The 16,705-nt window shown below is 34.2% G+C and overlaps 1 protein-coding gene and 1 long non-coding RNA gene across 15 annotated transcripts in view; one reads left to right on the top strand and one right to left on the bottom strand.

Moving 5' to 3' along the window:
• Nucleotides 1-16,705, top strand: part of wdr95 (WD40 repeat domain 95) — a 40,227-nt gene that overhangs the window by 7,719 nt on the left and 15,803 nt on the right. For 7 of the 13 annotated variants that reach the window (XR_011006488.2, XR_012390936.1, XM_073923840.1 and 4 more), the window contains 9 exons: nt 848-1,078; nt 1,980-2,065; nt 2,358-2,450; nt 2,949-2,994; nt 3,072-3,118; nt 3,399-3,516; nt 4,496-4,565; nt 5,224-5,443; nt 14,865-14,970. Coding sequence is in view for 9 of the 13 variants with exons in the window: in XM_073923840.1 (XP_073779941.1) it covers nt 848-1,078; nt 1,980-2,065; nt 2,358-2,450; nt 2,949-2,994; nt 3,072-3,118; nt 3,399-3,516; nt 4,496-4,565; nt 5,224-5,443; nt 14,865-14,970 (1,017 nt within the window). In the remaining 4 variants the exon portion in view is untranslated. Of the gene's footprint in view, nt 1-847; nt 1,079-1,979; nt 2,066-2,357; nt 2,451-2,924; nt 2,995-3,071; nt 3,119-3,398; nt 3,517-4,495; nt 4,566-5,223; nt 5,444-14,864; nt 14,971-16,705 lie in introns of all 13 variants that reach the window. The other 6 variants (XR_012390934.1, XR_012390935.1, XM_073923838.1 and 3 more) reach the window with 1 other exon arrangement.
• On the bottom strand, nt 10,024-12,776 carry LOC137487767 (uncharacterized). Of its 2 annotated transcripts, XR_011006486.2 has the most exons (7): nt 12,731-12,776; nt 12,097-12,169; nt 11,091-11,148; nt 10,908-11,001; nt 10,627-10,784; nt 10,435-10,531; nt 10,024-10,263 (listed from the first exon to the last, which is right to left on the bottom strand). It is a non-coding gene; the product is annotated as an uncharacterized lncRNA (long non-coding RNA). The 2 variants fall into 2 exon arrangements; XR_011006487.2 differs by lacking the exon at nt 12,097-12,169.

The raw sequence follows: 16,705 nt of genomic DNA on the forward strand, positions 1-16,705 counted from the left end.
CAGTGGTTAGCACTGTCACCTTACAGCAAGAAAGTTGCTGATTCGAGTCCTGGCTGGGCCAGTTGTCGTTTCTGTGTTGAGTTTACATGTTCTCCCCGTGCCCGCATGTTTTTTTCCCCGGTTTCATCCCACAGTGCAAAGACATGCAGTATAAGTGAATATAAGTGTTTTAGAACTAAGCATTCACTGCATAGCTATATGCTAGTTGGTGGATCATTCCACTGTTGCAACCCCTAATAACCAAGGAATAGGTAGAGCGAACAAATTCAGGGAAGCTCTCGAGACCTACCTGAGCTTAGACTCCCCTCTTTCCTGATGAGAGCAGCCCCAGGCTCAAAGATCTTCTGAGCTCAGGGCTCTCTCTTATGGGACAGCATGCCAAACACGCTTTATTGTCAATCATCAGCTAAGTGTGAACTCCTGAAATAACGGATATGCCTAAAGAAAATGAGTAAATAAATATTTGGTCAAGATATTAAATATCTAGAGTCTGAGCATTCAAAAAAAGTCTAAAGTGCTTAGCAATCCAAGTTACCAATCAAAATGCTAATATATTTACAGTTGGAAATTTCTAAAATGTATTAATGGAAGATGATCTTCTTTACTTACTGTTCTAATGATTTTTAAAATGTTTACCATGTTCATTTTATTTCTAGCATTTCAAGCTCAAGCTCACTATTTCAGTAGCAATATTTAATGTTTCTAGATTTAATAATTCATTCTCCTTCAGGTTTTACTCAGCAATGTCTACATGGTTACCAGTGGATGTAACTCATAACATTTGCAATGAGATTCTGAATAGATGTCTATTGCAAGTTCTATTTAAGTGTCTCTCTCTTTCTTTTAGCATGAGATCTGCACATATATATTCCTGGAGAACAAAAAGAAGGAAGAAACTGTGCATCGCAGCAAGATGGCAGCTTTTGTGTTGCCAGCTATTGTGAAGTTTCTAAACTGTGGGGAGCCACTTTTGAGAATCCACTTTCCTCCAAATGGCACAGTTGTGACTCTCAGAGAAGATGGGCTTGTTAGCTTCTGGACGCCTAAACTTCATTTGAAGAGCAAGAAGAATTTGTTTGTATGCTACTCTTAACCTATTTAAAAATAATAATGTTTTTTTTAACTTAAAGGTTTACAATGCAAATCCAATTAGAGCCATTTGTTTGGTAAGCAAAGCAAGTCTTTCATATACACTCACCGGCCATTTTATTAAGTACACCTGTCCAACTGCTTGTTAATGCAAGTTTCTAATCAGCCAATCACATGGCAGCAACTCAATGCATTTAGGCATTTAGACATGGTCAAAACAATCTGCTGCAGTTCAAACCGAGCATCAAAAACATTCCCTGGTCTGAGGAGTCTCGATTTCTGCTGCAACATTCTGATAGTAGGGTCAGAATTTGGCATCAACAACATGAAAGCTGATCCATCCTGCCTTGAATAAACGGTTCAGGCTGCTGCTGGTGGTGTAATGGTGTGGGATATGTAATGGTGTGGGATATTTTCTTGCCGCACTTTGAGCCTATTAGTGCTAATTGAGCATCAATGCCACAGACTACTGAATATTGTTGCTGACCATGTACATCCCTTCATGACACTGTACCTAATAAAGTGGCCAGGCGGTGTAATATATCTACTTAAACACAGAAAATAAAACTTTACAAACTGTATTGTTAATAAATCATATAAACATTTTCATATTGATAAAACTACAGAAAGTAATTTAACAACTGAATAAATGTGTGTGTGTGTATATATATATATATATATATATATATATATATATATATATATATATATATATATATATATATATATATATATATTTACACATTCACATAAGTAAATAAATGGGCTAAATGGATCTGCGGATTTTCTGCGTGCAAAGATTATGTGTGGGCCTATGCAATGAGATTCTTAATTTTTTTATTATATCAATTTCATAATTCATTTGAATCTTTTATCTGTTTCTATTCCAGCCTGAACGATCCATCACTAGAAGACCAAACTGGGCTACTGATTTTGTGCTGATGCCAGAGTATAACAAACTGATTATTGCAACTGGGTAAAATACTGCCAAAGTACATGTATTTTTGCATAATAGTCTTCATAATACACATAATCTTCTAGGAAAGAGTTTTGCTCAGGGCGTGCTTTTCCAAATGAAGATGAAGTAGTCAATTTCTGAAGCAACTTACTGTTATTACTGGGACAGTTCCCTTGGAGCAGCCTGAGGATTGCTCTGTTGAAGTGTAGCTTGTAACTTTTTAGTGTTCTTATGAAAGATACTTTTTTTTATATAACAGCCCCAAATGATCACTACTGGTCCAAAAGGCATCGTTTCTTCCATTTTACAGATCCAGAGAACTCCAGTTTTATGAGTTTTCCTCTTTGGAGCCTTGTTGTCAGTTGAGTGCACTGGAAACTGTGCCTTTAAATCTGGATTACTGGTGAGCAGACGCCAAATCAGTACTTTATTTAATTTTATTTGTTTTTTTTAATTTTTTTTTTATTTAATCTTTACCTAAATCACAACGGTAGCTCCCCATCTTTTAAACTAAGCTTAAGTTAATTATAAACTGTATATTTTTAATTCCTCTTCATTTTCTTTATATTTTTAAAAAAGCATTAATTTATTTATTTTATTTTGGAAACAAAATAATGTCATTTGTTTAAATGCAATGCATTTAGGAAACTAAAAAACGTCAAAGCAACGCTTATTACATTAATGCATTTAAATAGTTAACAATAATCTTTATGTATATTTCCTGTAAATAAAACCTGATGTATTTTGTATGCTATATGATCTTCTGTTTGAGGTACAGAAAAGCTAATAAGGGCATGTTGGCTTATGCATTTGTTTTTATTTATTTTGATATGAAATATGTAAGAACAAAAACCTACTTTCTTTGATGATGCTTTAGTAAAAAAAAAGATTGTTTTGTCAGCTCTACTCGTCCAGATGAATGTGTCATTGTATACGGCGATACTGAGGTAAAATGCTGTTCAACACAAATGAATTTCATATAAAACACCGCATTTGATTAACCACAGACTTTTTGGCACTCCAGGGCTGTGTGAACATCCTACTAATGAAATCAATCAGGGAGAAACTGAGGTAAACAAGGGATTTAATAATGCCGTTTTCCATGTGCAGTTTTGTAAAACAAAATCACAAGCGCAAGTCATGCAGACATGACCTAATTTTCATAAAATTATGAATACATTAATTAGATTGGTTCAATTCTCTGCAGAGAGACTATGTGAAAGAAAACTAAAAGACCTTGCTAAAACTGACATGTTTTGTTATCAGTAAGCCTATAACTATAAAGATCTATAGAAATAGCCTTGTATAATATTTCTTGTGTATGGATTTCTAACTTTTATTTATGCCCTAGATTGTGGAAAAGATCACCGCAGGTTGACAACATCCCAAACATAAGCATTGACCATGCTGTTGAATCTCCAGAAGTAACATTTATCCGATGGAAAGTCCACCAAGACTGGGTGTCAAAGGTTAAATATTTTACTATATTTAGATGAGTATACTACTGATTTAAGTGTCTTATCACACCGTTATTGTTCAGTTGCTTTAATGCACTTAAAAACATTGCAATATTTCATATTTTGTTCAAAATACTGATATTACAGGGTGTCTGCGTGGTCTTAAAATGTCCTAAATCTCAAAATCAAAATTTAAGGTCTTAAAAAGTCTTAAATCTACAGAAATATTGTGTTGTAAGCCTTAAATAATTTTTAAACAGGTCTTAATTTTCATGTATAGCTACCCACTCTAGTCAACACCCATTCTAAATAAAACTTTTAACTTTTTATTTAAAAGGTAATTTTTAACTCTGTTTACCATAGTGGTTTAATTATTTTCCTTACAATAACAAGTGTTTAAAAGTAGTCAATACTGCTAAGGACACCTGACGTCTCGGTGACACAGTGGGTAGCACAATCACCTCACAGAAAAAAGAAATAGAAAGTCTCTGGCTCGGGCCTCGGCTGGGTCAGTTGGTGTTTCTAAGTGGAGTTTGCATGTTCTCCCTGTGTTTGCATGGGTTTCCTCCGGGTGCTACGGTTTCCCCCACAAGGACACTGACCTGGACAGATTGTTGTGCATTTAGTTCATTGTAGTTTTAAACATTTGCTGTTTTTTTTTTTTAAGGTTTGTTGGGAAAAAAGTGTATGGATACAAGAATAGAGCTTGCTTGCTTTTACACAATTTTTAAAATATTTTTGCTAATATTTAAAATATTTTATTTTTATTATTAACTTATGATTGTATTACTACATTTATTAAATTGTAATTTAGTTTTTTTGATAGGGAAAATAAAAATCTTTTACATCTGGGCCATTTGAAAATTTTTTTAATGTTTATGAGTATAAAATAACTGTATTATTTAAATATTTATATTGTAATATGTTGATGTTTTAATAGTTTTTTCCTGCTAAAATCAAGGGTAAAATGTAACACTGTTTTTATTTCCAGGTGAAATATTTTGAAAGCATATCTTCCATTGTATCCTCATCAGCCCATGAAGAAACTGCCCTTGTTATAGGTAACATCTTAAAATGTCTAATTTTGCAGTAATTTATTTTGTTTTTTTTTGTTTTTCATTTACTAAGGTCATCCCAACTTTGAAGAAAAGTTAGAAATTATTTGCTAAATTAAAATAAGCTCTGTTTATTTTCCAAACTGACATTATTTCATAACAAGCATGTTGCCCTTCTTGTTATTATATTAAAATAATGAGGATCATAATTAAAAATAATGAGAAATACAAGCAAGCAGAAAACGCAGAACAAACAATGATAATGAGAATAGAGGTCAACATGTGGTTAGCTGATTTAAAACAGTTACAGAAATGCTAAAAATAGGGTTAACTTTATTAGTGCAAATCTGCATTTAAAAGCTGATTTAGGGAGAAATTTAACCTACACATTCAGATTCACACAAGATTATAGCAAGTACTGTGTCCTTATTTCTGAGTGAGTAACTGGGTGAGAGAAAAAAAGAAAGTAGCAGCTCTGTCGTCTTGGATGTTAATGCTAAAGCAGAGATCTGTCAGAACCCTCAATGTGATGAAGCTCTGGTTAAACTCATTTGAATAACACACCGTGACACAGACAGAGGGGGAAAGGGCTATGAAACTGTCAGCTGTGATCGGTTTGAGCAGGAACGTGTGTGTGAATGTTTGACAATCTGTTTTTAATTAGGTTCCATTCATCCATCAACGTATAAACAAGAGCAGATGAGAGGGACGGCAGAAGTGAGTGATGAAAGGTCTACGAAAGTCACACAGAGAGCAACATGCAACCAAACAATCTTTATCGTTCCTAAAGGGGTTACGACTTTTGACCTGTGTAAAAATCTAAATCTTTTGGTCACTGGAGGCATGGACAAGGTGGTACGGATGTGGATTCCTTATGTGCCTAGGTATGCCTTATAATCTCTTATTCTTAATGGTCTTTTGAAAATCTTGATACCGATTGGCTGGAAGGTGCTATAAACTCGGTTAATGCACAGGTTTCAGTGAGATTTGATTAGCGATACAACAGTAGACTTCTCATGGTTCGGTTTGGTTTTTGATTTTAGGTTATGCACAGGACGTCAGATTGACGTTGTACCCCAAAGTCATAGGTTGATGCATTTTAGGTGGAAATGAAAATCGGGACACAACGTCAAACTAACATGTGTCAAACGTCGGACAGATGTTGCATTTGGGTCACTTTCCAATGCAACTTAAACACACCCAATTATCAACATCTAATCATGTTATAGGGCAACGCAGTGGCGCAGTAGGTAGTGTTGTCACCTCACAGCAAGAAGGTCGCTGATTCGAGCCTCGACTGGCTCAGTTGGCATTTCTGTGTGGAGTTTGCATGTTCTCCCTGCGTTCGTGTGGGTTTACTCCGGGTGCTCCGGTTTTCCCCGCAGTCCAAAGACATGCGGTACAGGTGAATAGGGTTGGCTAAATTGTCTGTAGTGTATGAGTGTGTATGAATGTTTCCCAGAGATGGGTTGTGGCTGGAAGAGCATCTGCTGCGTAAAAACATGCTGGATAAGTTGGCGGTTCATTCCCGTGTGCGACCTCAGATTAATAAAGAGCCGAAAAGAAAATGAATAAATAATGATGTTATAGATTAACGTTGTGTGGACGTTACCACTATGACGTCCATCAGACGTTGGTTTTGGGGTGCCATACCTGACGAATAAATGTCAGTATCTGACGTCAATATGATGTTGGCTTAAGATGTTGGCTCAGCATTGGATTATAGTCTCTTATCAACGCAACCTAATAACAACCAAACATCAACGATATTTGACGGTATTACTGGACGTCAAAATAATGTTGTCTGTGGACAATGGCTGGGCATAAAACTTTGGTAATCTGTCTTCAAGACCTAAATCTAACATAATATTAAAACGTCTTATGACATTGTGTGCCTGCTGGGTAATTTGGATATGGTTTGGTATATAATATGGTCAGTAAAAAGCAAAATACAAAACAAAACAAACACAATATAGGAAATATAATACGAAAAAAAACACTTTACAGGTTTTTCATGTACACTGTAATCCCGAATAAGTTGACAAAACTCAAAAAATTTGAGGTAATCAGTTACGTCAAATTTTTTAAGTTATGAAATTATCTATTTTAAGTAAACAGAAACATTAAGTTTTGAGTTTGTTGTACTCATGCAAGACACTTCACCTAACTTAAAATAACCAAGTTACTCAGCTTATACGTTTTAATTGCAATTAACTTAATTGTTTTAATTTTTCCAAACTTTAAATACTTAGTCACCCAGCTCATACATTTTAATACCAATTAACTTAATTGCTTTAATTTCTTTCAACTTTAAATACTTAAATCACCCAGCTCATACATTTTAATAGCAATTAACTTATTTTTAATTATTTATCTCACCTTTACATAATTAGTCACCCAGCTCATACATTTTGATAGCATTTTTTAAAATTAACTTCTCCATCGTCAGTTTCACAAATAAAATTAGCCATTATTTTAATCTTTAAACCCCATAAATCTGTCAAAATAAATCTGTAATTTAAAACACACAGACAATACCATTTTAGACATTTATTGTTAAAGAAAAAATGTCCAACAGTACTTTCAAATTTGTCTCCTATGCAATTACAAATGTCTTAAAACGATAAAAACTATTAGACATAAAGAGATTGAAAATGAACACTATTCTGAAATGAATAAAAATTACCCACAATGTAAATATGATATCAGACATAAGAGCCTCAAGAAAAAACAACTATAAGTTTGATAAAATTTAATAATACATTAATAAGTGTAAAACTTACTCTTAAGGCATTCGTTAAAAAAAATAATAAGTGCACATTCTGTGAAGTGACTCGTTTAGTGTAAACTACACAGAAACTGTATATATATATATATATATCGTTGAAGTCAGAATTATTCGCCCCCATTTATTTTTCCCCCAATTTCTGTTTAACGGAGAGCAGATTATGATTATATATATATATATATATATATATATACACACATATATACATTGTAGCAAAGCAGAGGGAAAACAGCGACACAGTTGGATAAGTTTACAGACAAGTCCCCGGAGGGTGCTTTATTTACAACGTGAATGGGGTGTAAACGGTGCTCTTCTTCAAGGTGAGGTGCTCTGGTGCTCCGGGAAGTAAGTGAAGGACAGTGAGTAGTCGGATGTGGGATCGTCACGAGCTGGAGTCTGCTGTGGAGAGACAGAGACAAGCGTTAGCGCATGGAGCCATTGGGTGAATGAAGCTCATCTTCTCCTTGCGTGGGCTTGGTTTATATGCCTCTCCACTTGATGACGTCCAGCTGTGAACGATCCTGTGTTGATGATGGTCCAGCTGGGTTGAATTAGCGACCAGGGGCCTGTTTCAGAAAGGAGGTTAAGTGAAAACTCAGAGTATTTTAACCCTGAATTGAGAGAAACTCTGGGTTTTCCGTTTCAAAATGGCAGGTTTGTTAAACTCGAGAAAGCAGGGTAAGTCAAGCCTGTTTCTGAAAGAGAGGTAACTTTAACTCAGAGTCAGTTACTGTGGTAACTTACTCTGTGAATCTAACCTGGTCAGAAGCAGGTTTTATTCTCTAAACTCAGAGTTTCTGTCGGTCTCCTCCCCTTTTTTAAAGATGAAGCGGTATTTCTCGCCTTAGCCTTACGTTTCCACCCACCTATTTTTATGCTTATTTTGGATACGTGCATAAAAACGATTGATAAAAACGTCATGATGCACATAACTTTTTAAAATATGCATAAAAAACGCGCATAACTGAGTAGGATAAACTTTTATTTGATAGAAAATTTGCGCATAAACGACGATGGAAACACTTTTACTGAACAAATTACAGCATGTACATTAAAAAAAAAGATCATGATCATATGATAATGAAAATGTGTGTAAATGAACAACCCAGCAGGCTGAGCACACTGTAACACGTCTTAAATATTGTTTTAGTCATTCTAAAATGCCTTAACTGTTTCAGTATTAGTGTATATTATTAATTACCTCCGAGCGTCTGGTGCGTGTCAAGAGTCTCCGCGTCTCATGGCTTCAGACGCCCCCACGTGTTTATTGTGTTTCAGCGTTGTCTTCTGACATCGAGGCGCAAGTACATTAATTAGGCTAAATAAAGAATTAATTGACGCAGCTTCTTCTACCACAGTAAATTCTGCTTTTACTGTTGATATTTGGTGCCAGTTTAATCAGGAAGTGACGATTTTTTTTCTCTTTGACTCGTTGGATGGAATTTTATTCGGATCTTTTATGCAATATTCCAGTTTTGCACATAAACTTATGTAATATATTTGGATGGAAACATAGCTATTGCCTACATTTTAGTCACACACAGAAGAACTGTACGAGAATGGCTTATCCTTTTTTTTTTATAAATAATTAAATTAAATTCACCTTCGATATGCACTGTAACTAGATTAATGGGATTATTATTCTTTCTAAAAATAATTTTTAGTACTGCTTACCTTCTAAATGTTATATTAACCTATATCACTTGATCAATAAAAAGGCAGACACACAAGTGCACTGTTAAATCATTTAAAACTAATAAATGTATAAAAAAAAAGTTCAGAAAAAAATATATAAACGTCACAAATTACATTACTTATTTTATTATACTTAAATATTTAAGTTCTTAAAAAGTGAAATTAGGCATTAACTTGAGCAGCTGTTTTCCACGCTAACTGTCTCTTCTTCACTGATGGCTGCTTATTTTCAAATATATAAGCTCATATTTGCTATAACTTTGCATGAGAACATCAAGTTCAGCCGGAGAAAGAAATGGTGATCTCTTTTATAAGATATTGCCATAGTCACTCGTAATGTCTGCGCTCCATTGATAATGCCTTTTTTGAAGTCACGGTGTGCGCGCTTAACTCTGAGTTGGTCTACTCGAAGTTGATTGACCCAACTCAGATCAGCTATTCTGAAACCGAAAACTCTGAGTTTTTAATCTCTCGGTAAATCAACTCAGAGTTCAAGTTTAAACTCTGAGTTGTTTGAACCTCCTTACTGAAACAGGCCCCAGGGCGACGTGGCATGTGTGCGCTCGTTACAATATATATATATATATATATATATATATATATATTCAGTCTTGGTTGAACTATGATTCTGTCATTTACTTATTCCAAACCTGTTTGAGTTTCTTTCTTCTGTTGAAAAAAAAAAAAAAAGCTGAGACCTGTAACCACCGATTTCCACAGTATTTGTTTTCCTATTAGAAAGTCAGTGGTTACAGGTTGTCAGCTTTACTTAACTTTTGTGTTCAACAGAAGCAAGAAATTCAAGCAGGTTTGGGACAAGTGAAGAGTTAGTAAATGACAGAATTTTACATTTGGACAAACTATCCCTATATATAATTAAATGCATACTTACCAATTAAAGGTAAATAAATGTTTTGAAGTTACTACCCCAGAGACAGTCTTTATTAAGTTAAAAAAAAAAAAAAGCTCTACATCAACTCATTCTTTAAGGTTTCCATGCTACGAGACTTTTTATTTTCCATCATCCATGCCAAGCAAAACTTTTTGCACAAGTTCAAAGTCCTTTACTATATATTATGTGAAGAGCATACATTAATCCATACAAGACAAGAAAGGTCTGGAAGCGTGCTGTGGGTGGTGTCCAATTCATTCTTCAGGACAACAGAGACCCTCAGTGAATGCAGGGCCAATAAAGCATCTTCAGTCAGCAGGATTATCAATCTAAAAATATAATTCAAGGATATTAATGTAAGGACAGTATCAAAATGACTGAGCCAATATTATATGATTCATCAACTATTCGTGATTACAAATATGTTAAGTAAAAGTTTTCAAAACTTTCATCTTTTCATTAAACATGCCTAATTGTGAAAAGAATGAATGAAGTCTTACCATGGTGTTCCTAAAGAATCTTAAAGTCACGCTCACGCAGCAAGACCAAAAGACCTCTGATAACAGTAGTCCGTCATGAACTGACATCATTCAGTTCCTGGAAATCAAGAATCAATTTTTTAAAAATTAAAAAAATAATAATAATTCAAATTATATTTTAATGTATACTTTAACACGTGACCCCAAACATACCTGCTCATCATAAACCTTTAAAAGATTAGCCAGGGTATCTGCTGTCTTGCCAGTTTTGGATGCTGTTTGCCTTAAAATTGTCATCAAATGAAATAGGTGGTGGTCCAGTTTTGCAAAGAATTTGTGGGGAAAATTCTCATTTGTAACATGTTGGTACTCTGCAAACAGCAAAAAGAAACAAGAGAGAATTTCATAAAACAAACCCACACCACAAAATATACAATTCTAGAAAAAATGTATTAATATTATTATTATGTTTCATTTACTTATCTATTTTTTACCTCAGATGAAAACCAGGTATTGATCAGATGTTGAAAGCAGGATCTTCATGTTGTAAATTGAACTCAAGGTCTAGCTGAAGTTTCACTTTCCTTGCTGCAAAAGTATCATTGATAAATACACTGTAATATTTATTTTATCTGGATATGCCAGGCATAGTAGTACAAAATAAATATTTTACCCACCTTTCACATGCCTCCATTTAAGAACCGATCTGTAGTCAGCAACACCCGACCTTCAATTCTGTATGTACACAAAGTCACAGTGTCATTTAGCTGAGAGTGGAAGTAGTACAATTGCCTGATGTCTAACGTTAACCTCCAAAACGGTTAGCAATAGAGCTGATTATCATGTTAGTTGCTTTAATTCGATGAACACAGATTTAATTTAAACAGTATTGAAATTTCTAAAACTGAATAGGACGACAAAGAAATTTAAGGCCTGATTTTAAAAGCTAGAAATAACAAAACTTACCTTATTGTCTAATGATGTAAAAATATATAGACTAAAATATTTTTAAGATATAAATATATTTTAAGCTACAAAATTTGCACATCAGAAAACTGTCTTCTTTAACACGTCTTGAATATTTTGTTTTGTTATTATTTTATTTAATAACATAATTTTGTATTAATGTGTTATAGATATGCATACTTTGTTTTTTAGGCTGTTTATATTCTCTCCAGAGTAGACATTTTAAAAAATAGATTGAAAAAAAAAAAAACTTTTATCATACCTTTAAAATACATTTGACCTAAATGACATTTAAACTCACTTAACTGATCGCATTAATCAGGTAATCATTGATATGCAGAGATGTCGTCTTAAGCGCGAGGAAATAAGTGTTGATCAGTGCTGGTGATTGAGGTAAAGTTAGTTTTATATTTACACATTCAGACTTTCTCCCTAATAATATAATTTCAGAAAGGTAATTTTTGCATATTCTTAATGGTGAAATCATATTAGCAGCCAATGACTTTCAAAGTACAACATTGTTCAGTCAAAAAAAAATAGTGCATTTAGTGTAATGTTGTTTTCATGTCATACTTGCATGTGATTTCAGAACGAATAGACAAAGTACCATGGTAAACAATTTATGGAGCGAGTCACAAGTTGTTACTAAATGAATGTATGAATATAAAACCAACTTTACCTCAATGTGGTAGTGTAAAATGAAGCTCTGCTCTGTACCTGCTCAGGTGAGGAGCGCAGCTTAAATGTTCTCCGTCAGGCTATCCTCATACATGGATCAGCAAGCAACAAGCTGCGTGTGACAGAGTTAAGTTTTGAGACTACGTTTTTGCGCGTCATCAGAAAATACCGTTTAGTGTTTAGGCGGAGATCATTTGAGTTATGATTAACGTTACGTTTCTTGTGCCTTTCGTTTCCGAAGTGCCTACAGATCGCGAAGATAATACCACATTCACAGACTGGATGGAGTTCAGCGCAGCGCCATGACATGCGGTTGTGACAGCGCACGTCTCCATGACAACTTCAGCACAGGCTGAGAAAAGGCATACTCGCGCCAAGATTTAAATTTTTTTGAAAAATGTAATCTGCCGATTTTAAATATTTTTGTCTTTATCACACTCTGTTAAAATTCAGAGTTAACACATTACAACTAACGCTAACATTGCACTGATTCTAACTTTTTAAACAGTAATGTTAACGTTAGTTAGCAACAAGTGAGGCTAAACATGTTTTCTGTAATGTACGACATGTAAACGCACCCTGATTAACTCTACATTACATTGAACTGTTACTGTGATTATATTAATTAAAACATACATTTAATATTTCTTGGATTTGTAAATATTTTACTTACTGTAGTGTGAAGCGAGGCCGATCCGCCATCTTGAAAAAAACGAATGAAGCATGAGCACGTACGTGAACCTGGATGACGTCAGACGCAAAATCACTAGTCTGACAGAATTTGAGTTAATGAAACTTTAAAGAGACATTTTGTATAGATTAAACCCAGCAGAATTGTTCACCTTACTTGAAAGATTAAATTTTTACAAACTCAAAAATAAGAAAAAGTTCTAAATACTCATCAAGGTTAATTAAGATAAACGAATTTTAATGATTTAAGTTAATAGAACTCAACTCAATTAATTAGTTACAGCATTAGGGTTTACAGTGTACCTAACAGAAGTTTTTAGTTAAATCAACTACAAATCTAATCAGATAACAATGCATATAATCTTCACTCTATAAATTAAATAAAGGTTAAGCATTACTGAGCTATGTAGCTATTCATTCAAGAAAAGAATAAATGAAATAATTTTATTTAGTTGTTTGATCAATATTAAAAACAAAGACAACAGGAATGAGATGTATTTACTTTATGATGCAGATGAGAAAGTTACAGAGAACACGATTTCCCAAATGTTTACATTCCAAGGCATAACCGATTGAATGCTCAAAGTCAGATAGATGGATAATTCTTCTTCTTCTTCGGCCTTAGTCCCTTATGGTTGCGGGGTCGGCTCTTTGGAACAAGTACTCCATTTAGACTTGTCCATATGATAACAAATTTTTTTACACCTTCCTGCTGGCCTGTCGTCTGTCATCCTCATACACTATGGACAATTTAGCCTACCCAATTCACCTGCAGCATGTCTTTGGACTGTGGGGGAAACCGGAGCACCCGGAGGAAACCCACGCAAATGAACATGCAAATGCCAACTGAGCCAAGGTTCGAACCAGCGACCCAGCGACCTTCTTGCTGTGAGGCGACAGCACTACCTACAGTGCTACTGCTTCACCCAGATAGATGGATCAATTTAATTATTGATTGTAAATCACCTGAGTCTTAGGCTGCATTTACACTGCAGATCTTGATGTGCAAGTCCGATTTTGTAACTGTATCTGATTTTTTTTGATGACCTGCTCACATCATCTTTTAAATGTGACTCCGATCCGGTTGTCTGCATTTACACTGCACACTGCAAAGGCTCAATGGCCAGGAAAAAAATAGCGGGCACTGACTACCAGCTGATAATAAAAGAGCACAGTTTTCTCCATTCCTGTTTTTAATGTGTTCACAGGGTTTAATTATTTGTAAAATTCTTTTTGACAAGTTGTTATACTTTAGTTTATGACAGAAAAGTTCTCATGTTGCTATCTTCTTTAAATCTAGGCATTTTAAACCAGTAGGCATCTTAATGTAATGTCTGTGGCATGATTTGTCCAATTCTATATTTTCTACTTACATGTACATGGACCATATCCGATCTATATGGGATCTATATTCTCCCCACATGGGAGAAAAAAAATCGGAATTGAGTTACTTGAACCATGCAGTGTAAATGCAGTCTTATTGTTGAGAAGCAAGACCTAATTTGCACGTCATGACCTTCATCCAGCTTTTAAGATGAGGCAGTTCTCAAATCTCCCGTGTGAGTCCCACATGGCTCATGCTCTGACATATGGCTCATATCATTTTCACCTGAAAGCATCTTCTTCTTTAGTTCTTACTGATGGGGGATTTACTTGCAGGGAGCTTTGTTTCAACAGATAGAAATACATTCTAACACACACAGAGCCAGTTCAGAGACTAATTAAAGGAATACGGGAAATGCAAAGTCAAGTTATTAATTTTATTGCAAAACCCAAAAAACAAAAAACAAAACGCAATATCCATATCCATATTGAACCATGGAGGTTGTGCAGAACGATTTAATATTATACAATAAATGTAATTGCAGCATCCATAGTTTTGATCACAGTTCGAAATGAATGCGCCTCACATCTTCCATGTGAATAAATTGAAAATGCCCCATATCCCTTACTTTTCATTCCGAAGTGGTATCTCTCTGATATCACAAAGAGATTTTAACCTTCTCTGATCTTTATTGTTTGAAATGCATACAGACAACAATACTATGCATACAATACTATGCGATCAAATACTGATGTTCAATACTGGCTAGTAATTTTACATTTTGAAATGGCAGAAATCCAACAGGGATTTTGAAAGGTCACTCCGCCCCTGTTGCCTACGTCTGTGTCACGTCAGAGAATGGACACATTTACTCAGTGTCCACAGACAACACTGCAAAGGTGAGGGATTCATTCATTACTCAAAATCCTAAAAATCCCATAATGCCAAAGTCTTTCAAAGACTTTATTTTGATGGTGCCTATTGCACATTTTGTTGACTAAAAGCTGCATTTCAACTACATGCCAATTACTTCTCATTTGAGTATTAGAAGACTGCTTATTATCTGTTGAGACTGCTCCTTCAGTTAACTGACTATAGGAAACTTTGCAAGTACAAGATAATTAACAATAACCCTACCCTAACCCCAACCCCAACCCCAACCCAACAGTCTACTTGTAATCTAATGAGAATTAGTTGGCATGTAGATCCAATGTAACTTAAATTCAACAAAATGCATTAAAGGGACAATCAAAATAAAGTCATACAGTGTCTTGATATAAAAATGTTACCAAATGTTATTAATGAAAACATTTATGACCTAATAATGAATACTGACATATATGTATAAAGTCAACTGCAGCCATTTGTCTTTTTGATTATCTCATTCTTATATTGTTCTTTACTCAAATGACTTTTCACTTGTTTTATCAAGAAAAAGCAGAAATGCTGTTATTGAGGTGGTACCCTTTTAAAAGTTACAGAGGTGTCCCTTTTTAAAAAGCTATGAAAGCTTTTGTACAGAGGTTGTAATCAAAAAGATTTTTTAAGTGTGTCTATTACTTATATAACTTTTATCAGTATAATGAAATTTATCTTTTTCAAATAATATATATTAAAATAATGGTCTAAAATTTGGATTTTTGTCAGTGTTAGTTGTATGTATAAGTATGTGTTGTTTTATTTTTGTCTCTTTTAAAAGGGTACCGCCACTATGGCAGCTTTTGTACCTTCTTTATCAAAGAGGCTGAACACAAAAGGAGATTTTTTTAAAAAGGTGTCTTTATTACTCTTTTCAGTATAATGAAAGTTAATGGCTTGTCCAGCTCTATGGCTCTAAAAAGCACCACCAATGGCCCATATAATTCATGAACTGTATTCAAAGTCTTTTTAAACCAGAAATCATTAAATCCACACAATCTTTCCTTAATGCATTCATGGGAAAAGTAACATTACTAGGATGTGAATTTAAAACTTGGCAAATGGGGGTGACAATTGACTGTGGCAGGTAATGCGTGTCAATACACTGGCCAGTTTGGCACGTTATGATTCATATATAATGTTCTGCCACTTTGCATGTAATTGCTATCCAGCATCCTAAATTAGAGACTCAAATTTAGTAAAACATTACATAAAGAGGGTCGTACACTGAGAGAAAAGACATGTTTTTAAAATCTGAACATAGTACAGATGTGAATGGTGAATGATAGCTGAGATACATGAGACACAGTGCTTCTGATATTTTTGATACTTTGGTGTTTGATAGTAGAACATCTGAAGGGTCAGTAAATAAAAAAATAGCTAAATTAGCCGGTTAGCGAGAAAGTTAATTTCAAACCATGTCTAATGTAGTCAAAGTTTAAGTTTAACAACCTAAATCAATCTCTGACATACTATTTTGTTGGGGAAAAAGAGCACATGAAATGTACAGAATAAGCATATTTTTTGATCATTCCATATCCTGTACAAATAATAAAAAAAAGTGATTTATTTTTATTTTTAATTTTATTACTTTGGTTTAACAACTGTTAAAAGATTTTTTTGCATTATTTTACAGATGCGTAATCTTCTCCAAATAATATATTTTAGAATAATGGTCTATTTTGTTTTTTATTTTTTTGTTTAGTGTTAGTCATA

Source organism: Danio rerio, chromosome 15 (genome assembly GCF_049306965.1).
Source record: "Danio rerio strain Tuebingen ecotype United States chromosome 15, GRCz12tu, whole genome shotgun sequence".
NCBI classification, from domain to species: domain Eukaryota; kingdom Metazoa; phylum Chordata; class Actinopteri; order Cypriniformes; family Danionidae; genus Danio; species Danio rerio.